At 47.8% G+C, this 25,599-nt stretch overlaps 1 protein-coding gene across 6 annotated transcripts in view; it reads right to left on the bottom strand.

Annotated features, from left to right (window-relative positions):
• MACROH2A1 (macroH2A.1 histone) overlaps nt 1-13,664 on the bottom strand; it is a 74,555-nt gene extending 60,891 nt beyond the window's left edge. For 2 of the 6 annotated variants that reach the window (XM_082725751.1, XM_082725754.1), the window contains exons 1-2: nt 13,455-13,659; nt 4,132-4,337 (exon numbers count right to left, since the gene is read on the bottom strand). In XM_082725751.1, the coding sequence (XP_082581877.1) occupies nt 4,132-4,303 (172 nt within the window). In that variant the 5' untranslated portion in view covers nt 4,304-4,337; nt 13,455-13,659. Of the gene's footprint in view, nt 1-4,131; nt 4,338-13,009; nt 13,368-13,454 lie in introns of those variants that run through there. The other 4 variants (XM_082725749.1, XM_082725753.1, XM_082725750.1 and 1 more) reach the window with 4 other exon arrangements.
• Nucleotides 13,665-25,599: the final 11,935 nt, after the last annotated feature.

Below are 25,599 nucleotides of genomic sequence, written 5' to 3'. Positions count from 1 at the left end.
AGCTGAAGGACCACACGCATGAGTGGGCAGTGACAGCCCCATCACCATCATAAAGGAAGGTACGTCAACTGCCAGAGTTGGGGTATTAGGGACTTCCTCCTCTCTCTGCCTTAACCCCAATGCTAAGGGTCAGATGTGGGCCCTTACACTGTGTGTGGGGGGGATGAGCCCTTCCCCTGCATCCCCTCACTGCAGCATCTAGGACAGTCCCCGCTAGCCCCAGGGTACAGATAATCAAACCACAGCCCAGAAATGTGAGCAACCGGCCTGAAATTGTGGACACCTAGGTCCTCATCTTAGCCATCCAGCTCTACTGCTTCTATGTGACATCCACTGAACATTGTGGTGTCCCATCTGGTCCCCAGGGCTGGATACCAGGGAGACATCAGCTCCCTGCTCTGCAACCACCTAGTCCCAGCAGGACCCTGGTAGGTCAGCTGTCCTATTAGCAACCTCATCCAGGCCCCTCATCTCTCCACTGGGGCCTGCTGAATGCTGGAGGCCTGGCCCAGCCATGCCGAAGGGCATCAGCCATGCACTTCCCTTGCTAGGCCTGCAGCTCTGTGCACCACCTAGACGAGTCTGGGCCACACAGAGAACACAGTCCCTCTACAGGGCCCTTTGGGTGACAGCTAGACCAGCAGAGGGGCTTTGGTTAATAAGCCTCCTCCATCTAACACAAACCCACAGCACTGTCTTCTTCTTGCCTGTACCTGTTTATGGACAAAAAGCTCTGTCGAGGGAGGAAGCTCCAGCTTCAAAACTAGGGCCAGAGACACGTTCAGCAAGTTCCTGCTGATTGGCTGGGACTTAGCTCACACGCCTCATGCTGGAGCACCACGTCTGGGCCACACCCTGGTCAAGGCCCTGAGCTGCTCGAGGGCTGGCACATGGGCTCCTCCCTCATCCTCGATCTTCCCTGAGCTCTGGGTTGAGGCTGGCACCCAGTAGGCACCTGGAGCACAGGTGAGTGGGTGGCACAGCCCCACTGCCAGCTCTCATGGGGCTGATGGGCCCCACCTCCTTCTCCAGGTGTCTGCTGAGAGCTCCTCGTCCCAGAAGCCTTCCTGAGCCAGTTCCTCTCCAGGTGCCCAGGTGCCTGAGCCCTGCTTTGGCTGGCTCATGCTCTCCATGGCGTCTATCCCAGGTGATAACCATCTGGGCTGCTTGGTTCTTTCTTCAGCTTTGACCATGAGCGGCACAGAACAGAGACCATTTCTGCCGCAGTCACTCCTGTGTTCTCGCACAGAGCCTAGCATGGGGCCTGATACACGGCAGGTGCTCAACAGGTTGTAGAATGAATGAGAAAGTGTCTGGAGGGAAGCAAAATCAAAAAGCAGAGCATCTGCTTTCCCATCCCACTCATGGAACAAAACCAAAGTTCTGAGGGGGCAAACAATCAGGACTTCCAATATGCACATGCTGTCACATCGCAGGCCAAGGTGCTCAGCACCAGTCTGTCAGTGCAGGCATGCAGTGCTTTTCCCGAGGCCTGGAACAGTGTTTTCACTGGATGTGGCCCCAGAGCTCAGCTACTACCCCATCTGGCAACAGGGCACAAGTGACCACTACAAGACTAAGCACAGCACTAATATCTCAGGAGGTCTCCCGAAGTGTTTGTCATGTGGGCCAGGCACCACGGTGGGACAGGCATAGGGCAATGGTCAAGCCAGTGACTCAGCACTGTATATAGCCAGAAAAAAAAAATGGCTCAGATTCAGTGAACTAGCCAGAAGGACTTGGTAAAATGTAAAAATATATATTATTCTTAATATACAGGGGTTAACGTGGCTGACACCTGAGTAAAACTTGCCTTGAGTTACTGTCCAGTGCTAGTGATGGGCATCCCTGGCCATTCCCACACCCCTCTGTGACCACTGCCACATACCCACGAGAGCTGGGGAGAGGCACAGGGGGTGTGGGTGCAAACAGAAGCAAAGGGCCCACTGACCTCAAAGTCAGGAGCACTGTGCTCGGCTCCAGAGCCGGCCAGCCACAGATGAGAAAGACATCCAGACTTTCTGTGCAGCACAAACAGTACTGCCTCGGATATGCTGGAGCAATGGTAACCCCTCACCCCTGCCCCACACCCTGCCAACTAAAAAACAGAAGCTTGAAGGAAGAAATGAAACTGATCTGATACTTGACTTAATGACAGCATCTGTGGACATCCCAGTGACAGGGACATCATGGCCTTCGGGACCCAGGAACCACCGCCTGACTGGGTATGCCAAGCACGTCAGCTTTCCCATCATACTCAAACAAAGCCCTCTGGCTGTCATAGCAGTCTGGAGTTGGTGGAGCACGGGCTGTTGTCAACACCTGAGTTGTAAGGAAACCGGGGTCCAGAGAGGTTAAGTGAATCACTCTCGATCACACAGCATGTAAACTGACAAGCCAGAACGAAACAATGTCCTCTGCCTCCTATCTAGTAACTTCTCCTCTGACTGCCAACATTCCACATGGCTTTTCTGGGCATGTCGCAAGCTCTGGGCCTCTGGTTCCTCATGTCTAGAATGCGAAGAACCACACCTAGCTCATGCGACCAAGCATGCTGCCTCTGAGAATCTGAGAAGCAGAGGGTTAAATGTCCCAGAAGTGCGGACGCCTCCCAACTATAACCCACCAGTGATTTCTCATGCCTTGGTACTTTGAGAAGAACACAACAACTTCATGACCATGTTTTTAGGGAGGAACCCTTGGTGTCGCCTCACTGAGAGATGGGAGAATCAAGAAGTGATCCAGCGTTCCTGCTGCGTGTTATAACTTTGGAAAGGGGAACCTTGTCTTGCTAAGTCCCCTTGTCTGGCTGTGGGAGAGATGGCTGCAAGATCTCGGGTGCCCTTCCTGCCATACACCCCGAGGAGCATGGAGCACTAAGCAGTAAAAGCGTTACAATGACCCAGCAGGATCTGGGTCCCTTCTCAGCTCCTTACTTGCTCTATGAGGCCCCAGGCAAGCTCTCTTACGCTCTGAGGCTGGTTTTCGAGTCACTACAGATGGGGGTGATATCCCTCCTCAGCTGATTTCCCGCAGTGGCCATGGAGCCACCAGTGAGACCAATAAAGTTATTTTTGGTAAAAGGACCACCCCTGACCCCTGATAGAGATAGCTGATTTTGAGACTGGGGCTGGGGAAATTCAGGGTGAGACTAGAACATCTCGTTGTGGGGGAAAGCAAGAAAATGTGTAAGAATGGAAGAGGCCACCACAAAGGACAGCAGAAATGGCCTGAATGTCAAATGTGAGACAATGAGACAAGAGACAAAACACTCATCCTGGGTGATAATGTGTAGTGTATAACCCAATAAAGATGTCCATGAAGCAACGCTGTGAGTCCAAAGAAAAGAAAGAGGGAAAGGCAGAAGGAAAATAAGTTCTTTACAGAAGAATGCCAACTAATACAAGCAGAAGAAATGACAGAAACAGAAACAGAAACAGCATTATTTCATAACCACTACAGCAAAAACCGATTCAGGTAAGAACATCCAGGAATGCCAAAGCCATCGGGGGAAGACCGTGATTCAGGCTGTGCAGAAATCCTTAACCATAGAACCCCAGTGAATCACCAACAGCAGGACAAACTCAGGTGCCTCCTGACACAATACTAGACATGGACACAAGAGCTCTTAGGCCATCCCCCCGTCAAAAGTGCTCAACCCAAATGCAAGCATGAAACCAACCCAGACTGATGGACATTCTGCAACACAACTGGCTGTACTCTTCAAAAAACATCCATATCATGGAAGATTTAAAGGAAAAAAAAAAGTAAGGAATTGTTTCAACTTAAATAAGACTAAAGAAACCTGACAACTAAAAGAAATGTAGGATCCTGAAATGGATCTTGGATAGGGAAAGAAAACAACAGCAACAAAAAAACCACACACACAAAAAACTACAAAGACCAATGTTGGGAGATTAAAGAAATTTCCAAATGGACGGCTAACGGCAGAATGTAAACAACTGGGGCATCTAGGTGGAAAGGTCCATTGTACTACTCCTATAGCTTCTTTGCAGGTTTGAAAAGTCTCAAGAAAAAAGGAGCCCCATGGTCGGCTCAATCCCTACAGGGTGTCCGGACCGCCACGACGCAAATCCAGGGGTGCCCCTAGGGGGACTCAGGTGTACTCACCCGTCAGGTACTCCAGGACAGCGGCCATGTACACGGGCGCCCCCACTCCGATCCGGTACTTGGGGTGGCCTTTCTTGATGTACCTCAGCATCCGCCCCACCGGGAAGATGACTCCTGCCTTGGCGGACCTGGAGGTTTTGGTAGACTTCTTCTTCCCACCCCGGCTCGACATGGTGGCAGCCCTGGAGGTGGATCAGTAAAGCACACTGTGGAGGCAAGAGGCACAGACGTCAGGACCATGAGAACTGTGTCTGCCCCCCGGCCCATGCTCCCCGGCCCCTAGGGGAAGGGCTACTGCCTGCAGCCACCGAGCCCCCACCGAGCCCAACTGGGGCCCTCTGCTGGAGCACCTCGCCCCTGAAAAGAGAACAGCAATGCTTTTCACCTTTGATACCGTAACATCCATTTCAGTGGCCATTTCCGCTCCAACACTACTCTGACAATGAGTGCTCTTAAGTACCTTGCCTTTATGCCCCATGATGTAAAAGGCAATGGGATTTCTTGGCGATGTCCTACACACTTGTTCAATAATTGCATTTTCATATCCTTGAGACCAAGATGGACACACGCGGAAGCCTTCGTGAAGGAAAACTATGACACCTGCCCCCAGCAATGATGGAAAGCCTGCTACCTAGGTCGTCTGATGAAAGCAGCATCTCTACCTCATGATCCTTTCTCCATGGGGCCAAGAACAGCTCACCAGAGTTCAGCAGGATGCTGGGCTGTAATCACAGGCCCTCAGAACACTTCCAGTCTGCTAGCTGGGCCTGTCCTTAGAGAAGATGGAGAAGTGCTTGTCTTTCCTTGCTCCTCCTCCCCATCTCCATCCAAAATGCCACTTGAGTCCAGAGGATACTCTGTCTCCATCAACTCTCAGAAGGCCTCTCCTGTCCACCCGACTGTGACTGAATCCAGGCCATCACGAACATCTCCTGAAGAGGTCTCTCCATAGCGGGCCATACTCTCCAATTGCCCTGCCCTCCAGGCTGGTACAGAAACACCTGAATGGTTAAGGGCTCTGATCTGAAAGCCTTCTTTGGCTGTCACATTCCTGAGGAAGAATCAACACCCTTGGCCCGTCATGGAAATGTCCTAGAAATCAAGGCCTGGCACATCCATCGGCTTCACCCTATACCTCTGGTGCTCCAAACTTGGGCACAGGGGGAGTCACACACAGCTCCCCACAAATGCCCTCTCCTGCAGGGGCCCTGCCCTTTGGCCAGGACTTCCACTATCCCTCTCACTTGAGTTCTGCCAACCCTTCCCCAAGTGCTCAGATCCAGCCGCTCCATCCCTGGGCTGCCTTGCACACGACAACACAATGATGTGGCTATGCCCCCATCTCTCCCATCAGAAGGTAGGCTCTCAGAGGGCAGCCCCTGGCTGCACTCCTAGCAGAGCATCAGTAAGGTCTACCCGTGTGCTAAGAGGATTCAAGGTCTCAAATGTTCAATGACAGCATTCAAGTCATTCATGCACTCGCTTCAAGAACTGTGCTGGGGAAAGGAGACAGCAAGGCACAAGGCAGGTGGGATCTTCTCTGCTCTCCTGGAGCTCATGGGGCAGAGAGAGATGCAATAACCCTACAGTTATTTAAGTGATAACCATGAAAGGCAGCGAGGGTGCTGGGAGAGGGGTTGTGAAGAGGCCTCAGCCTATCCTTAGGTACCAGGCAAGCATTTCCCAGAGGACATCTATGTTCAACTGAACATTTGTTCACTGAATTTGTTCACAAATGGGCAGGACTCTCTACTGGTAAACTGAGGTCAGGCTGTGGGCTATGTAGGTCACTCCAGGTCCAACAGGCCATGCCACAACACCAGCAGAGGCCACAGAGTTAGGAGTCCTTGTTACTGATGCCCAACCCTATATTCGGAACACACTGTGGTCCATATAACATCAGGGTGACGAATAAGGTCATCTCAAGACTTCTGCCTGACACAGATAGTCAAAACAGCAGACAGCAGATTCTTGGGCACTCTAACGGGGCAGTGGAGGTGGTGGCTGGACAATTCTGATGAGAACCTTACATTTCTCATCAAGGGGCACCGAGTCTTAACTGATCACTGCGAGCTAAAGAGAACCCCAGAAGGGCCTGAGTTTCTCTGAAAAATTTAAATGGCCCCATTTCTTCTTGCAATGGGCTCCATTTTGAAAGAGTCCCTGCAAACAGGTGTCCATGCGGACTCTGAGCAGGAAGTAGTATACATACACACATGTGCACATGTGTGTCTGCAGGGAAAACTGTCATGGGGCTTCCCAGCAGTCTTTTCCTATAGTACAAATGTGTTTCACGGACCAACCCCACACCTCTGGACTAGGAGTTTTCAGATCTGAACATTTCCCTTCCTTTAGCAGGAGAGGCCTACAGTCAGTGATGATTAATGCAGCTCAGCCCTGTTCTTCCCAGAGCCCTGGTATCAGCTCCCATGCCCAGGCAGAGCTGTCTGGGTATGTTTGGGGCTGCCACTGTGGTAAATAGTCAATGTCCTGTCCCAGAGAGGAGCCATTAGCATTCACGAGCCTGATGGGCCCTCGAAATGCTCCTGGTGTTTCCCTTCCACTCCAGCCTTTACATGGACATGCTGGAGCCTCCCAAGTACATACCTAGCTGTGGCCCCAGGGCTCTGTTCTGACTGCCTGAGGCAAGGACCCACTTGAAAGTCCCATGGGCACCTGGAACTCCCTCCTCTGGGTTTCTCAGCCCCAGCAGTGACAACCTCATGTCCCAAGTCACCAAGCAGCAGTCAACCTGGGCCCTACTTCTCTGCCCATCTTCACAGTGCCCAGCCATGAGCCAAGCTCTGTTGAACCCACCTCGTAACTTCTCGGGCCTCTTCTCTTCTCTTCTCTTCGGCCTCCCTGCCTTGATTCAGTTCTCTCTCCTCACCTATCATCCTCAGCTCCAGGCTCTCTCCATGGAGGCCAGAGGATGTGTGTCCCCCCTGCACGTTCCCCGTCGCCCTGAGCCGGCCACAAACAGCATCCTTCGCCTGTTTCTGAGGCACTGCTTCCTGCCGCCCTCACTTCCTGCCCTGCGATGCAGGGTCCAGAATAACTCCCCCGCCTCTGACGCCTTTTGTGCTCTTTCCGACCCACTGCGCTGGCGCTCATGCCATCCCTGTCCTCAGACCCGACCGCTGACTGGCGTCACTTGCGGCTCCCTGTTTCCGAAGCTCACCTTCTGGAATGTGTCGGTGCACCTGCCTCCCCCTGCCGGACTGCACTGCAAGCGACTTGGTGCCAGGTGGTTAGCTCGTCCCTAAGTCCCTGGGTCCCAGGCAGGACCTTCAACATCATGGATCCCCAAGTGTCACTCTGCTGAGAGGAGAACATCTTCACACCTAACTTTTGGTCAGGTTCCTGATAACACAGCCCCATGTCTTCATCCCCCAGGGCTGACCTTGCAGCTCCTGCTCCTCACCCCTCCCCATGTTCTTCCCGCATTTCTAACTGTAGGTCCCCAAGCTGCAGCCACAGCTCGGAGAGAATTCTGGCGAAGCCATGCAGCCTCTGACATCCAGTGATACGTGCTAACTTTAAAAATATCTTTCAGAAAATCGCCTTGTAGCTGGGCAGTCTCCAGATAAACCCGCAAGTCTGCCCAGTCCATTCCACTCTTCAGAGGTCTGTGGAGACATGGGCGGCCATGGCCAGGCACCCCCATGGGGAGAGAGTGGCTGTGATGGACGTGGACATTGAGCACTAGGGTTAATGACAAATTCCAAAGTCAGACTGGCTTCATTCGGGTTGTGGCTCTGCTCCTTCCTGCCTATGTGTCCTTGGGCATGTGACATAATGTCACCCTCAGAGCTTATCTTACCATCAAGAGGGGATGAAGACAGAATGGACGCCGAGCAGTTGGTGGGAGAACAGAACAAAAACATGCATATACAGGGCCTGACAAGCACTGATGGAGTGAGTGCTCAGGACAGTCAATAAAAATAACAACAACGTGTATAATTTGAAAAGAGGCCGCCTCCTGGAAAGATGATGTGGGCTATTCATACTGGCAAGGATGGCACCAGCTGCTCTAACAAACAAGCCCCTACAGCTTGTTTCTCCCTCGTGAAAGTCCAAAGTGGGTTTCCATGATTGGCTGGTGCTACTGCACATGAGTCATAGGCCCAGACCCCTCCCATCCCTCACAGCGCAATTCTCAGGGTTACCACAGAAGGGGAAAGGGCATGGAGGATAATGCATGGAGGCCCTCAAGGGCCACGCCTGAGGGGGAAGGGGTTATACCACTACTAACCATGATTCACTGACTGGAACTTGGTCATACAGTCTCACCTAACCCCAAGAGCAGCTGAGAAATGTCCTTTAGCTATCTGGTGAGCAGAGAAAACAGCCAGCTCCATCACACAACAAACCAAGGTAAAAATTGACCATGAAACCAGGGTGTGAGCAGCCAGCCAAAGCCCGTTGGGTCCTATGTGACCCATGTCCTGCATCCAGCCTCATCTGAGAGTTGGATGGTCCCCTGTGACAGAAAAAGTGGCTTCTAACACACTTGGCTTCTCAAGGCACTGATGTTGCTCAAAAGAGAAACAGCTCTACTATCTTGTCAAACCAACAAAACTGTGTGCTTCCTTCCTGGACTAATCATCCAGGAGGGCACCCCATTCAAGAAACTGGAAGTCTCACCCCTAGAGAGGGCCCCCATGTGCTTTGACGATGGTTACATGGCTTTAGGCAACCTTGGCATTCATTCATCATGGCACATTATCTTAGCTGGGTCTTTTTTGACTGGAAATGAAGGTTCTGTGGTTGATCCTGAAGGGATCTCTGTGGTCTTTACCTCTGCAACCCCTCTGACTACAAGTCAATCACAATAGACGCAAACCTTGCTTGCAGAAGCCCAAAGCTTACCCAGAGTCACATAGTGGTAGAGAACGGCTGTATGGAAAAGTTAGCCAGGCTTGAGTGAGCGGCAAGTCTCTGACCACAGGCCTCCCACAAACTGAGATGGGACAGGGCATGTGATCTGTCCTCATGGCACAGGACTAGGAAGAAGGCTGGCTGTGAAACCAACCTCCTCGACCTTAGCAGTTGCTACACTGTATCATCAACGCCAGTTCCCTTGTCCGTTGTGAAGGGATACACCAGTGGGCTCTGCTTACCAGGCCCCCAACAATCTGTGATCTGGTAGGTTCTAAAATACTGGCTGGATGGTGACTGATCAGTTGGCATTTACAGTAGATGGGGTGCTCTTGACAAAGATGAAGACAGCATTTCCAAAGGTCATAGGCCACAGGACTCAGAGATATGGCAAGCGGGACATCAGTCAGGCACCTTCAGTCAGGCCATTCATGGACACATACCTGGCCAGTCCCTGTGGGAACTCATATCCTCAAAATTCTGGGAGCTCGTGGAATCACCTTAGGGATTCCCAGGAAGGGAATACCACAACTGCACCAACAGCTAAAGTGGGAGCCACGAAGGGGCCTTCCCACTCCCTGATAATTCTATGGCTCCTGCCTCCTCTCTTGCCATGAGACTAGCTCGGTAAAAGATGAAAGAGACCAGAGGGAAATACTTAGCTTCCGCGCATCTGTAAATGACTGACCTCCGCTAAGGCTACAGCATAGACAACTCTTTATCAGGGCACTTACAAAACCACTGTAACCAGCAGTTGTGAAGTCTTTTATTATCCAAGCAATGAAATTCGTGCATATTGATCCCGAATGAAATATTGACCAGAACTGCTGGGGAGCTGCTAGTCAAACGGCCCTACTTCCAGCACCCGAGGATGGAGGAATCTGAGCAATCAGTGGTTCAAGTCACTGCTGCTGAGAGGACCGCACCATCCACTCCCTGCAGCTGGATAAATGCCCACGAGTCCGCATGCATTTGTCACTTCCCATCAACTCCAATCGTGACAGCCAACCTGAGGCCCTTAATTGTGAAGTGTGGGACACTAATCCTGCTGACGGCATTCTCTTCCATTTACTCCCATCATACCAGATGATTAACAGTGTCACTGCTGTCATGTCCCCAGAGGCACAAGGATCTACTCCATAACTATCACTCACAGAGCTGGGCTTCAGAAACAGCCCTCTGATTGGCCGAGAAGAGAGACTTGCTCTGGTACACTAGCCAATCAGAAGAAACATCTCTCTCCATTCATAAAACACTACATCATCAAGTGAGCTGGATGATTAAAGGGCTTACGGTCCACCTTCAGTGAGCCAAGGGATTACAAACAAGGAGAGAAGGACAAACTGGGATAATAAATAAATCCTAAACTGCAAATTTTGTTCCAGCACATGTATCTTTCTTGTGTGTCAGGTTTTTGTAGTGGGGTTAAAAACAGAAGCCAAACACAAGTATTATTTAGGAAAGAGTTTCCAGAAGGCTAGTCTGGAATTAAAACTTCACCTAAGCCCCCAAGCTCGTGATCTGCGCTAAAGGAATTGCACTAACTTTCAATAGCAAGGCACTGTCTCCCTGCTTCAAGAGGAAACTTTCCTTCCCACCTCCTCTCCCTTTTAAAGGTTTGTGCCATATTTAAGATAGCCATTTCAATGGAAGACTATCAAAGGAAAAGTTTAAAGTGAGCTTCAATAGAGAAGGACCCTGGTTGGATGTGGTTGGCATCTAGAAGCCATTCAGTATTTGCTGAATGGTTGATGTATTCCCAGTAAGAATAAAGAACATCTAGCCACGTCTCTCTCCTGCTCAGACCTTTGATGGTTTCTTCTAGCTTTACCTGACTCCCTCTAGGATTCAGCCATTCTGAGCCCCTGGCAGTTCCCCCATATGACCTCTATTCTCACTGTTCTAAGACTCAACACATGGGGCTCCCCAGGCCTCAAACACTTATCCACATCTGCCTTCCTCTGCCCAGTCAATTCCTACTTGGCTTTTCTATACCCAGGAAGGGCTTGCTCCTGCTTATGTCACTGTTCTGGGGACTACCATGAGAGTTACTGTGGCCTTCTGCACCAACCTTACAACAGCCACTTGCCTATCTTCTCTTTGCATTACCTTCCCAATGATGAGGACTGGGCATCTCTTGATCATTCTCCTGACCCCAGCGCCTGACTCAGAGGTGATTCTCAGGAATTATTTATTGAAAGACAGTTAGATATGAATCTGGCAGGCTTGATCCAAGCAAACAAACTATACAACTCTTCAGAACCCACTTAGGCTCTCTTGTAAGAGCTGGGATGGCCTCCAAGGTGCTTCTAGAACTATAGAATGTGGGGGAGGACCCACAGGATTGGCATGGGCCTCCCAAACCCTGCTGCTTCCCAGCATATGTGCCAAGAACAGAGCTCTGAAAAACCTAACATGAACCCAAAGACACAATCCAACAAAAAGCAGAAGCTGCTGTAATTCTGATCAATAGCATATATAGGTTCTTACTGTGTTTTGACAGCTTGGGGTTTGCACTTTGCTTTATTTTAATAAATCACCTTGAAATGACCAGGGACTAGCTCTGAACATATTAGAGGCAGGTCCCAGAGTGCAGAATACATGTACTCCAAGCCTCTCTATGGGAAAAGGATAAGGGGTCTCGGAGTTCTACTGTCACCAGGACCAGAAGAAATGGCAGACAAAGATGTCCCACTCCCTGCCCCTGGTCCCTTGGGTACGGGCCACGCCAGTGACTTGGGGCTGTGTGTTAGAGTGTTACAAGTGGTAGTCCAGACCACTCCTCATTCTAAAGACCCTACCTCATGTAATTTTCGCTTAAACTCTTCCCTCCTTCTTAATACCTTCATCTAGCTATCAGCATTGGTAGGCTAAAACAAAGTAACAGAATGAAGAGATTTTCTGCTCTCCTCCTAAAACTAGAGGGGGGAAGAATTTAAAGACTCAAGGGTCTTCTGGTTTGGGTTGGCTTTTTGTTTGTTTGTTTCTTTTAAGAAAAAAATTTAAATTTTTAAAGCAAATCTATCCCCACCGGAGAGGCTTTTGTGCAAGACTGGGATGACACTGTCCGACTCTAGTCCATTTGTACAAGGGGTCTAATTTCCAGTTGCAGGTATAAGGTGGACATTTCGGAGTCAATAAGTGCTCTGAGGGCACCTGTAGCAGGTGGATTCCACCTAACTTACACCTAGAGTCTCCCATTCAAACTTAAAGCTCTTTGAAACTCCCCTAGTCTGCTGAGCAGGAAGCCTGGGACAAGGTACTTTGCCCCCTCTTTAACGGTAAAACCTCAAACCACAAAGGTGGAAGAAAGAGAAGCCAGCAGGAAGGCCCCTCTAATTGTCTATTTTTATATGCTGTTTATTGGATCATTAAAATCTTACAAGGATTTCATGGTAATTTTAATTGCTGAATTCAAAGTTTGCCTTAGCTGTTTGTACAGATGTTTCTCGCTTTCAAACTGTGCAGTATTTTCCCTAACATCTTGTCTGAAAGAATCTTTCAATCTACTGACCAGATCCCTGAGCGATCCGTGGTCCCAGGAGTGGAGGCGGGGCGCGCCACTCCGCACACCTGTCGTCAGGTGACACCGTCCGCAGCATCCAGTGCTCTCACCTCCCCACCCCTCCCCACCCCCAGCGAGTCCCTACCCTCCCGGCCTTCTCCACCCTGGGAGCCTACAGCCTTCTGGAGTTACCTTTTAAAAAAACTCCCAGCCACGAAGCAAACAAAAGGCCGATCAGAAGATGAACGAGGGCAACTGGGGTGGGGGGTGGGGTGGGGGGAAGGAGTGTTCCCGCGTTCCCTCTCCAGCCACTCCCTGGACAACCCCCTCCCGGGCCCTGCCTGGCTCTGATCCCACGAGTGTATCCCCCCAGCCGCCAACCCTCCCCTCTGCGCAGAGACCGAGCCAGACGCCTACACCGCCGCCACCTGGCTCTCGGGCCTGACTTATTGTGCAGGGGGCCGGCAACTCGCGGGCCGGCGGGGGCCTCACCAAGTACAACTCCGCGCACCGCAGCTCCCGGCCGCCCAGGCCCAGGCTGGCCGGCCAGCGCCGCGGGGCCTCCGCGGGCCTCGGGCTCAGCCCGCTCGCGCGCCCCGGGAAGAGTCGCCGGGAGAGGGGCCAGCACTGTTGCCTTCCCACAAAAGCGCCCAGGCGCGGGCAGGAGGACGCGGTTTGGAGAGAAGTTGGCTTCCGGGTTTGCTGTTTGAACAAAACCAGAGAGAATCCCGCGCGGCCCGGCAGGGCCTGGGAGGGCGCCGAGCGCGCGCGAGGCCCCGCATGGGCCACGACGCGGAGCGTGGCGACCCGAGCCCGGCGGAGCGCCGCCCGTGCGCGCCAGGCTCGGCCGCTCCCGGGTCCCCGCGGCCGGAAGAGCGGCGACCGGACCGGGCGGCGGGGACCAGGCGCGCGGCGAGGGGGCCCGCGCGGCACTTACGGGGCGGCTCGGCGGCGGCGGCGGCAGCAGCTAGGTGTCCGGCCCGTGCCCTCTCGGCCGCTCGCGCCTTTTCTTTCCGCGCTTCCTCGCTGGCCCGCCCGCCCGCCTCCTCGCTTCCCGCCCGCGCGCCGCGCGCTCGCCCCCTCCGCCCGGCTCCGCTGCCGAGTGAACTGGAACCAGTCGCCGCGGCCCGGGGTTCCCACAATGCACAGCGCGCCGCTCGTCACATCCCATGCCGCCCCGCGCGTCCGGCCACCCCTCCCGCGCCACCCGGGCGCCCCGGCCTTGACCCCGGTCCCGCGGCTGCGCGCGCCGCGGCCTCCGCGCTCTGTCGCCGGCACGTCGGCGGGTCTGTCCGCCGGCCGCCCCGAGGCCCCGCCGACAACCCGGCTGGAGACTGGACGCTGGACGCAGGGCCGAGCCCCGGGCGTGTCCTGAGCACAGTGCTGGGAAAGGCTCCGGTCCCCAGCAGAGAAGTTTCTCCCGCGCGCCTCCCAGCCTCTGTGTCTCCAGCGACACTTCCTTAGCACCTACTGTGTGCCTGAGCACGACACTGTAGCAGACTCAACCCTAGATGCTTTCCCGTTAGCCCGGGGAAGGGGAGGCATAACTGCTGTTACCAGCCAGCAGTGCACACCGCCCGCACACCTCAGAACTTGCAGCTGTCTTTTGGTGCTAGGCCCCGCCGAGCCCTCTTTGGCTCCCTTGGGCTTCTTTACAGTGACCCCCGGAAGTTGGACCTGCTTTGTCCATGGAAGCGGTTAACTACTTTGAGTCATCCAACCTTCACTATTGGACCCAAATGGATCTACTGCCTTCAAAAGTGATTATCACACACACACACATTTTTTTTTAAACCGCAGACAAGCAGAAAGAGAAGGAACCACTACAAAGCCCATCTATATAGTCCTAAATTGGTTTCTTGCCCGAAGGCGTTAGTGCCCCATCCAGGGTACCTAAATAGGGCCTTTTCTCTGCTTCCTTCCCTTTCTTGGCCAAATCGCGATGGTGGAAGCCACCTCGGCACCCAGCTGTGGACCGAATTTAAATAATAATACACACCCGCCAGGAAGAATGTGAAGTTTAGAGTATCTTGCTGACGGTGATGGGAAGAGATTAGAGAATTAATTCAAAACCACTCCCGGATTTCAGGCTGTAGCGGTAGCAGCAGTGGTAACCTCCTCCCCTCGATGTGCTGCTTTCACATCACATCTTAAAAATTTGCAAAGCGGGCGCTCCTGGGTGGCTCAGTAGATTAAACATCCAACTCTTGATTTGGGCTCAGGTCATGATGTCAGGGTCCTGAGATGGAACCCTGCTTTGTGGGCTCTGGATTGGGTATGGAGCCTGCTTAAGAGTCTTTCCCTCTAAGTCTGTTCCCCACCCCGGAGTTTGCTCGCTCTCTCCTAAAATAAATAAATAAATAAATAAATAAATAAATAAATAAATAAATAAATAAAATAAAAATTGAGATATAAAACTGACATATAACAATGTGTAAATTTAAGGAATGGATTAACTAGATACATTTATATGTTGCAATATGGTTACCACTTCTATTACATCACCTAATTACTTCTTTCTGTAGTCAAAACATACTAGTCCTTGACCACCTCACAGACACTTCTGCCTCAGGGCCTTTGCACTTCCTCTTCTTCATCTTGGAACACTTCCTCCTTTCCCCATCTGCATGGCTTACTCCCTCAGGGCTTTGCTTAAATGTCACCCGCTCAGGGAGGTCTTCTCTAAAATTTGAAATGCCACCGCATCTTACACTCTCCCCCTTGCCTGCCTTATTTTTCTTCATGGCAGTTACACTATCTGACAGGTCAACTCTTTAGCCTCTTGTCTTTATTTCCCTACTAGATTTCAAACTCCCAGAGGTCAAGGATTTTTGCCTGTTTTTTTAACTGCTTAATCTTCATCACCCACATTGGTGTGTGGCACAAAGTATGGCCTCAGTACTTAATTGGATTACTGAATACATAAATGGCTTGTAGTGAATACTGTTTTGCAACTTTTTTTCATTTAAAAAATTTTTCAACCCTGAAATCATGACCTGAGCTGAAATCAAGAGTCAGACAGTCGACTGAGCCACTTAGGTGCCCCATATCTCAATTTTTTAAAAAAGGGAATAATGAGTGCAGAGTTGGAGTGAAATGAGTGAAGGGGCGAGTAACAACAGATGAAACTGGAGAAATGATGATTCTTTGGGCTCCCCATAAAAGCATTAAGGATGTGTGAGTCTCCCTCAGGGAAGCTACAGATGGGTGTCAGGGAAGGTGCAGAGACTGCCTCCCTTGTCCTTTTGTCCTTCCCCGGTTCCTTGGGCAGGCCCCTCGGTTTTGCAGAGGTCAGGCAACAGGTGAGGTTTCTGTGGGCTGCAACAAGTCAGAAGGATACCAGACTTTGTTTATTCAATCAACAAACACTTGCTGAGCAACTACTTTGTGCCAGGCCCATGCCGGTGTGTTGCCACGCTATCCAGACCCTGGTCCAAAATGTAGGAGGTACTCCTGGAAACCTTAACAAGAGGCAACACTGCAGCTGAAGGGAAGGCCAGGCCTGTGTGAAGAGGGGGAGGCTCCTATAGCCTGCTGGTGTCCTGGCAGCAGACAGACTTGGGGGTTTTTCTTCCCCGGGTCCACAGCTATGGCCAAGGTCAGACACAGAAGATGACTGTCTAACAGATGCCAGTCTGCAACCCTAGGAGGCCAAGAAGTAATTCAGAAGTAATTCTGCAACCCTAGGTGGCCAAGAACCGTCCACCCCAGCATCGGCTCTGTCTTAGTGAAGAGCATGTATATCCCATAATTTGACCCTCACCATAGGCAGGCTCTTTCTCATACATTTCTGTTCCCATTTTACAGATAAGGACAATATACATTTGGAGGGGGGTCAAGAAATCTGCCTAAGATCACAGAGAGAACAGGCAGTGAGGTTCAAATCCAGATTCATCCAGAACCTGAGGTTTTGTAACTTGCACCTGAAGCATACTTCTTAGGGGTTGGTTTCCTCTCGGTGCTCATCCAGGCTTCCATGCCCCCTCCCAGGGCAGAGTGGGTCTTTTTGTCTCTACTCAGTCCCACACCACCATCCATGAGTTAGAGTCTATACCCCACCCCCAAGAGGTAATCTCAGCCATCTCATCCCCAATACTTCTCTACAGTGCACTGTTCTCGTAGAACTCACCAGCAATATTGTTCCCCACAGCTGTTCAGGCAGAGGCCCTCTCTCTTTCTCTCTCCAGAAAGCTCCACCTTCTCTCTCTTTCTCTTCTCTCCTCCTTATTTCGTATGCCTTGTTCTTTCACCTCCTCGGTGACCTGTCCCCTCACCTAATCTGGCTCGGGGGTTTCACCAGCTTTTTTTCCCTCCAATTGCAAAAGAAATGCATGTCTGCAATGTGGAACTTGGAAAATCAAAATGCACAAAATATGAAAATCTCCTTAGTATCCCACTGGCAGAGAACCACCACTCTTCTTCCAGCTCTTGTATCCGTATCCACTTGATAGTAAATATATTTGGATTTCCACTGCATTTACTCCTTGTCACCAGCTTTTCAAGCTTAATGGTCTTTTTTGATCATTTTACCAGGTAGTTATTCTACAATAGCAGCTCTCAAACTATTTGGATTTAAAACCCTTTTATCCTCTTAAAACATAGTGAGGACTTTAAAGAGATTTTGTTTATGTAGGTTGTATCTATCAAAATTTGCTGTATTAGAAATCAAAACAGGACAATTTTTAATATTTATTAATTTATTCATTTTTAAATATACAAAAATATATGATTATTTGTATGAAAAACTATTATATGCCCTAAACAAAAAAAGGAATGAGTAGCATTGTTTTGCAATTTTGCACATTTCTTTACTGTCTGATTTAATAGACAATAACTAGATTCTGATAGTCCCTGTATTTAATCAGCTACCACATGTATTGAAGTATTCTAAAAAAAGAAAAAAAAATCCAGCCATAGACAGATACGTATTTGGGGGGAAAAGCAGAGGATTTTAGGAGCACCTGGGTGGCTTAGTCGTTAGGTGTCTGCCTTCAGCTCAGGTCATGATCCCAGGGTCTTGGGATCGAGTCCTGCATCAGACTCTCTGCTCAGCAGGGAGCCAGCTTCCCTCTCTCTCTGCCTGGCGCTCTGCCTACTTGTGATCTGTCTGTCAAATAAATAAATAAATCTTTAAAAAAAAAAAAGAAAAAGAAAAGCAGAGGATTTTAATAGCCTCCTAAGATTCTTTTGCATGTTCTTCTTTGATATTACACCAAAATCAAGAAGCAGTAGTTTCTTAAAGGTTAATTGCAATGCAGAATCTAAAACTGAACAATAAACTCGGTAACATAAAAGTCCATTAATCTGTCTTATACCTTGAATGGATGTTTTAGCCATGCATGATTTAGTAAAGTCATACCTTGGTCATTTAGAAAATAGTTGTTTCAACGGGCTTATATAGCTCTTCTTATCTTCCAAATATGAGCACCTTTCATTGTACAATATCAGAAAATCACATTCCTTTTTTTAAAAAAAAAAAGGTTTTATTTATTTATTTGACACATGAGAGATCACATGCAGGCAGAGAGAGAGGGGCAAGCAGTATCCCTTCTGAGCAGAGAGCCTGATGCGGGGCTCGATCCCAGGACCCTGAGATCATGACCTGAGCCGAAGGCAGAGGCTTAATCCACTGAGCAACCCAGGCACCCCAGAAAATTACATTCCTTAATAGCAACAGTTTTCTGATACCATCAAAAGACTCTAAAGTATTGTTAAGTTGTAAAGCTTATAGCAGCAAAGTACAAGTATCCCAAAACTGTAATTTTTGCTTGAAAGTTCAAATTTATCATTGGCAACATAATGTTAGTTACTTTCCTTGAAGTGACAGGTTCATTTCATGCATTTTCAAGAAAATGCCTACCGTATACCCAAGACTATATTATGACCTCTGTGGGTGTTGGGCATTTTGCATTCATTGGGCCCTTCCTCTGTTAAAACAAAACATAAACCAAAAACTTAAAAAAAAAACCCTCCATTGATATAAAAACAAATATATTAACGCTAGATATTTAAATTGTGCCTTATGGAGAATTTGGCCCTGCACATAACCAGGTCTGAACAAACATAGTTTGCCAGCCAGGCCCAACTTCTCCAACAGGAACATTGCTAAGGCTCACAGGACTTTATGGGTCCACAGAAAAATTTTCTTTTAAAATCAGAAAAAAGAAAAATCAAGTTAATTCTTTTAGATAGAAGAAAAAATATTTTGATTAATAATATTAATTTATCTCTCTTATAGCAGTGTGGTCATAAAATGTAATTTTTATGTCTTCTATACAGAGAAAAGGATTCACAAAGGCAAAAGTGTTCCAGGCCCATGAAAATATAAACAGAACCCTGTGGTTGGTCAGTCATTGTTTCAAGTACAAATGATGTTTGGTGGGGCGCTTGGGTGGCTCAGTCGTTAAGCATCTGCCTTCAGCTCAGATCATAATCCAAGGGTCTCGAGATCAAGCCCCGCATTGGGCTCCCTGCCCAGCGGGAAGCCTGCTTCTCCTCTCCCACTTCCCCTGTTTGTGTTCCCTCTCTCGTTCTCTCTGTCAAATAAATGAATAAAATCTTTTTAAAAAAATGTTTCATGTTAAAAACAGCTAGGTTAGCTCACAACTCTATCACACAAAGACTCTTTCTCAAGGCAACCGTCTTGGTTTGTAATATAGTAGAAGTGTTTTATCCACACTTCTCACTTGGTCACCTAGAATGTTTAGAAATGTATTCGAAAGGATCAAGATTCAACTAATACTTTTTATTGCCTCATCAAGGACGTTCTTAAGTGAAACTTTTTTTTTTTCTTTTCCTGCAAGTGCTTGGCAATAAAGAACGAAACGATTATCAGTGCAGTTCAGCGCCCTTGCCGATTTCTACTAAGTCACCAACAGTTCTACCCTCCACCGTGTTTGCATTATTGGTGCAAAGATCAAGGCTGTGAAATGTCTAAATAACGTCTTAGTATTATCATGAGAAACTTTGACTTTGCGGACCCCCTAGGAAGGGTGTCAGCGACCCTCAGGGCCCTGCGGACCCCATTTTCTGAACCACTGTTCCAAACATCCTGGGGCTGTTCCATCAACCGTTTAACCCCTTTCCTTACTGTCCCCCCCACCCCCGCCAGGGTGTTTCTAACTCTATTACAAAGACACAATGAATCCCCTTAGAGATACACCTGTCGTGCACATCTGACGGCTGAGGATAAGTTCTCACAAGCCCACTGCTGCATCAAGGAAACCATAGCTTGGAGCTTTAACACAGGGAGCCGAATGGCCCTCTAGGGAAGGTGGGATAGGATGTCCTAGTGCGCAGGCCTGAACATTCTTGCATTGCCCAGGGCCTCTTTGCCCCACCCTGAATGTTCTCCAAGACCTCTGATGATCTGAGGGTCAAACAGTGGGGGTCACTCTTTCCCTTGGTTTCCCCTTGATCTTGTTTGTGGAAGGCCAGCCAGGGAGTCTCCAGTTCATTCCTAAGGGTTTTTTTTTTTTTTTTTTTTTTTTGGTTGTTGTTTTTTGTTTTGTTGTTGTTGTTGTTTGTTTGTTTAAGATTATTTATTTATTTATTTGACAGACAGAGATCACAAGTAGGCAGAGAGGCAGGCAGAGAGAGAGGAGGAAGCAGGCTCCCCGCTGAGCAGAGAGCCGGATTCAGGGCTCCATCCCAGGATCATGACCTGAGCCCTAGGCAGAGGCTTTAACCCACTGAGCCACCCAGGCGCCCCCATTCCTAAGGTTTTGTTCAACACATATCACACTAAGGACAGTGTGTGTGTGCGCTCTAGGGAGTTGGGTGGGGCGGCATCCCCGGAAAGAAAACCTCTGGCAAACCCCTCCCCCACCGTCGCCTGCCCCGCAAACGGACAGATGGGCTCTTTTCCATTGAACAGGTGTATTTGTCATCTCTGCTGGCTGGAGCCTTTCTTCTTTGCTCGATTACTTCTGAGATAAGTCCTCTCTTTGATCTGCTGTCGGCGGCAACATCTGACACTTTCCCTTGTTTGCAGCAACCCACACCCCATCTCATCTTTGTTAAGCATTTAATGCCCTTCTCCAAGAGGGGTATAGGTGAACGTTTACCCTCGGTGATGTTATTGCAAAGGGGCTGAGGAAAACCATTGTAGGGTGTACATCAGAAGGAAGAAGGGCTATATTCCCTCTTTCTGGGCATCTCTAGATTTAATATAGTTTCCTTGAAGTTAGTGCTGAATTGAAAATGCAATGTGAAAAATTTAGGCAACCTGTAAGAGCGGTGGTCTTCCAAGTGCAGCCTATGGACCCCCGAGGAGTATGTGAGACATTTTAACAGCATCTGCACATCACAAGCACTTCCATAATAGCACTAAGACCCTGGGGCGCCTTGGTGGCTCAGTCGGTTAAGCTTCTGCTTTTGGCTCAGGTAGTGATCCCAGAATCCTGGGATCGAGCCCCATATTGGGCTCCCTGCCCACTTCTCCCTCTCCCTCTGGCCCTCTAGCCTTCTCCCCCGTTCACATTCACATTCTCTCTCTCTCACACATAAATAAATAAAACTTCAAACAAAAATTAATGCTAAGGCTTTACTTGCCTTTTCCACCATGCTGTCTTTGCACTGATGATTAAAAAAAAAAAATTTGTGGGTCAACTATTGGCACCTCGGTTGCATCCAGGCAGTGGCCCCAAATTGCTAGCAGTCATGGGAGTCTTCAACACACACACACACACACACATGCATGCAGTGAGCTCATTTCACTTATTTAAAAATCTCCCAAAAGAAGCAGATTTAAACATTTTTGTAACTGCCACCATGATTTGACAGCTTCCCAATACTTAAAAACTTTCTGATGAGATTGGTGATGGTATTGACAAGTATGATTTTCTGATATTGTATAGTAAAATCTGCACACATTTGGAAAGGTCTTATATATCTGATATATGAGAGTACAACTTAGTGAATTAGCATTTTCCAAATGACTAATGTATGATACTACAGCATCATGAGTAGGTTAAAAAGAAAATCCACTCAAAGCACAATGTCACAGAGTATGAACAGCTCACTGATGTTTTAATAATCTATGCAACTGTAAGAAACTACCACTTGTAAAGTGTGGGTACAGAATTTAGAGAATGACTGCACAATTATTGGAAAGGTTATTATAATACTCCTCCTTTGACTACATAAAAAATAAAATAAAACTTCCACATGGAAAAAATCCAACATAAAATCAAAAGATAAATGACACACTGAAAGAAAATATTGGGAAAATTTAACACAGGTTTAAAAGTATTGTTCCTGCCTTAATCTGTCTGGGCTGCCATAAGAAAATGCCATCGACTTGGGGGCTTAAAAAATAGAATTTTCTCCGAGCTCTAGAGCCTGTTAAATCCAAGGTCAAGGCTCTGGTTCAGTTCAGTTTCTCTTCCGAAGCAAAGTGACTTGTCCTCACATGACCTTTCCTCTGTGTGCCTGTGCTGGGGGTGAGGGTGAGGGCAAGGGTGCAGATGGGGGTTAGGGGTTCTCTCTGGTGTCTCCTATTGGATTAGGGCCCCATCCTTCTGATCTCATTCAATGTCCATTACCTCCTAAAGGCCCTATTCCCAAATATATTCACAATGAGGATTAGGGCTTTGATATGAACTGTGAGTGAACATAATTCAGTCCCTAGAGGTCATATATATCAGATATATATGACCCATATATATGTGTATATATATCTCTTGTGAAAATTGTGGGGGAGGGGCACCTGGGTGGCTCAGTGGGTTAAGCCTCTGCCTTTGGCTCAGGTTATGATCCCGGGGTCCTGGGATCGAGCCCCACATCGGGCTCTCTGCTGGGCGGGGAGTCTGCTTCCCCCTCTTTCTCTGCGGGCCTCTTTGCCTACTTGTGATCTATCTGTCATATAAATAGATAAAAATATTAAAAGAAAAAGAAAATTGTGGGGGAAATTAAAACTATTGAAAAAGTGCTCAGAAGTTGGGAATAATTAATAAAAATGGTGCTTACAATATGAAAAGATGTTCAACTTCACTCATAAGGAAGTGCTTATAAAACTATATCAAGGTATCGCAAAAGTTCAAAAGCTGGAAACGGTGCTCTGTCAGCAGAGCTGTAGGAAACAGGCTCTCATATATTCCTGGTAGGGATACAAAGTGCCACAGCTCTACGGAGGGGACTTCCACGTTATTTGATAAGCTATCTCTGAGTTTACCCCTAACCAAGCAATACTGCTTGTAGATTTTACTCTGAAAATACACCCCAGTGACAGGAAAATACAAACCCACAGGATTATTCATTGCTCCATTATTTGTAATTGCAAAATATTGCAAACACTTACATATCCAAGCGTAGGAGATAGGATGTGTTTACACACATATGTGTGATACAACGTGTATACACAGTAAGGACTACACACGGTAAAAATGAGTGATGAAGATCTTTATGAACTGATTATGGAGTGATTTCCAGGAGATAACATTAAGTGAAAAATGCGGAGGATGAACATATATGGGATGCTGTGTTTTATGTAGGAATATAAGGAAAAGAAGAACACATACATATTCTCTCTACAGAGGACAATGCGGGGGGTTGGGGTAGGGTAAACCAGAAAACACTGAGGACAGTGACCTATAAAGGGTGAGGGACAGAAAGAAAGAGATACAGAACTATTTCTCTGAGTATATTGTTTTGCATACCTCTGGTTTTCGGAAGCAGGTTAGTGCTCTACACATTCAAAAACTAGCCTTTCATCTGTACTAACAGACAGGGAGAAAATTTTTAGAACTGAAGTCAAGACTAAAACCAATGAACCCAAGCACATCTCTGGTGAATGTCATAACCCTCCGGAGGGCAAGGATAAAGAAGTAATCTGCTTTATTTTTTAATACAGTATTTGCTACTTTCAGTTGGTGATGAGAAAGGGCATCAGGGAACAATTACAAACAAATCCTGAACCACTTTTACTGATTTTGTTTTTCGTAGTGGCATGGGAAAATCAATTCTAAGACATCTCTAGGTCTATTATGGCTTTAGCAAATGAGTAAATATTATTATTAGGAGTCCGATTATCAGTAGGGAAGAAGGGACATATATATATATATGGAATGGAGGAGGGGTGTCTGCATGGCTCAGGACTTTGAGTGACCAACTCTTGCTTTCAGCTTGGCTCATGGTCTTAGGGGATGGAGCTCTGTGTCGGGCTCCAGGCTTCAACAGCTCTGGCTTCAGCTGGGGGTCCGCTTGGGATTCTCTCCCTTTGCCTCTAAAATAAATAAATCTTTAGAAAATATGGAATGGAGGAAGGTAAGATGGAGCTGTGTGAGAGTGAACTGGGGTTGGAGGTGTGAACTCACTTCTAAAAATTCCAAAATATGAAACTTGGTCCATTAAGCATCTGACTCTTGGTTTCAGCGTGGGTCATGATTTCAGGGTTCCAAGATCGAGCCCCTTCTCAGACTCCTCGCTCAGGGCAGAGTCTCCTTGTTTCTCTTCCTCTGCACCTCCCCCTCCTCTCTCTCCCTCTCTCTCTCTCTCTCTGGAATAAATAAATAAAATCTTATTTTAAAAAATTAAAAAATAAAATACACATAAATGTGTATGTATCTGTGTGTGCATACATGTATATATATATATATATATGTGTGTGTGTGTGTGTGTATGTGTACATACATTCATATATTTCCTAGCTCTGACTGCTGAAAGGGCCAAGAAGCAAAGACCTCCCTTGCAGCAATAAGCACATCTAGGACCCTACTTCCTACTAAAAGAAGGCAGAGCTTCTTGTAGAAATGCCTGAGCCTAAGGCTGGAACAGAAAGTATACAAGATGAGGCTGAGATATCTTATTAAGCCGGAAAGTAAGAAAAATACACACACACACACACACACACACACACACACACACACACACACGAAGGGGTCAAGTCATAAAAGCAAAACAGCCAGTTAGAAAAGCACCCATGAGCCAAATCTGGGACAATGTGAGCGATTCTTGAGTTCATACTGAAAATAAAAAGATCTCATAATACACATATGCACACCTATGCATATATACTTATATATAACATGTATGTTTAAAAATACATACTTACAAAGATGAGGGGAAGAAGTTCTCCGGCTTTAGTAGAATACTGAAATAACAAGCAAACGTTGAGAGAAGGTTGGAGTTGGAAAATCAGCATTTCACAACCGTGATTATAAAGATTGGTTTTGGCAAACACTCTCAGTGGATACTATATTAGTTTCTGATTACTGTTACAACAAATTGCCACATATTACAAGATGTGTCCTTGACATTTTACCAACAATTTGTTTTTTTCTATCTTCCCAATAATAACACGATCCTAGACTATTTTCACCTAGAATACTTTAGCTCTCAACTTCTCATTATTCTCATAAATCTCCTACATATATTTTAAACTCCACTCCATTTCTAGGATTACTTTGTACGGTTTTATGCATTGATGTTTACCCACATATTTATCCTTTGTGATGCTCTTCATTCTCCCCTGCCTATTTGTGTTACCACATGGGTCGTTTTTATTTTTCCCGAAAAGTCTGCCATTCATGCTGGCAACCACTTCTCTGCTTTTTCTACTTGAAAGAAGTCTCAAAACCTTATTGCAGCTTCATTAACAAGAAATTCTGCTTTGGGAAAATTCAAACATTTACCAAGTAAGGAGAGTGTAACGAAGTCCCGCGGACAATTATCAAATTTGGCCATTCTTGCATCTTCTCCCAACCACACTTCACCTTGATGGTCATGATGATGATGATGATTTTTTTTTTTTTAATGAGGAATTTTGCACAACGGTCTTCAATGTTTTTTCTTTAAAAATAAGAAAAGAGAGACCCATGGGTAGCACAGTCGGTTAAGCATCTGACTCTTGATTTCGGCTCAGGTCATGATCTCAGGGTTGTGAGATTGAACCCGTATGGAGCTCTATACTCAGCACAGAGTCTGCTTGTCCCTTGCCCTCTGCCCTCCCACACCAGATGTATAGAGATAGATATAGATATAAATAAAGACGGCGTGGCTACAGAGAAAACGGTATTAAAGGAAATGCACAGGAAGGAAAACTTTCATTAATCATGGAAAGCACGAGCCTGACAGCTTGACTT

The sequence above is a fragment of the Mustela nivalis genome (genome assembly GCF_964662115.1).
Source record: "Mustela nivalis genome assembly, chromosome: 3".
NCBI lineage: Eukaryota > Metazoa > Chordata > Mammalia > Carnivora > Mustelidae > Mustela > Mustela nivalis.
Note: the sequence above shows the minus strand (reverse complement) of the source record. Positions and strands in the feature narration are given on the sequence as shown.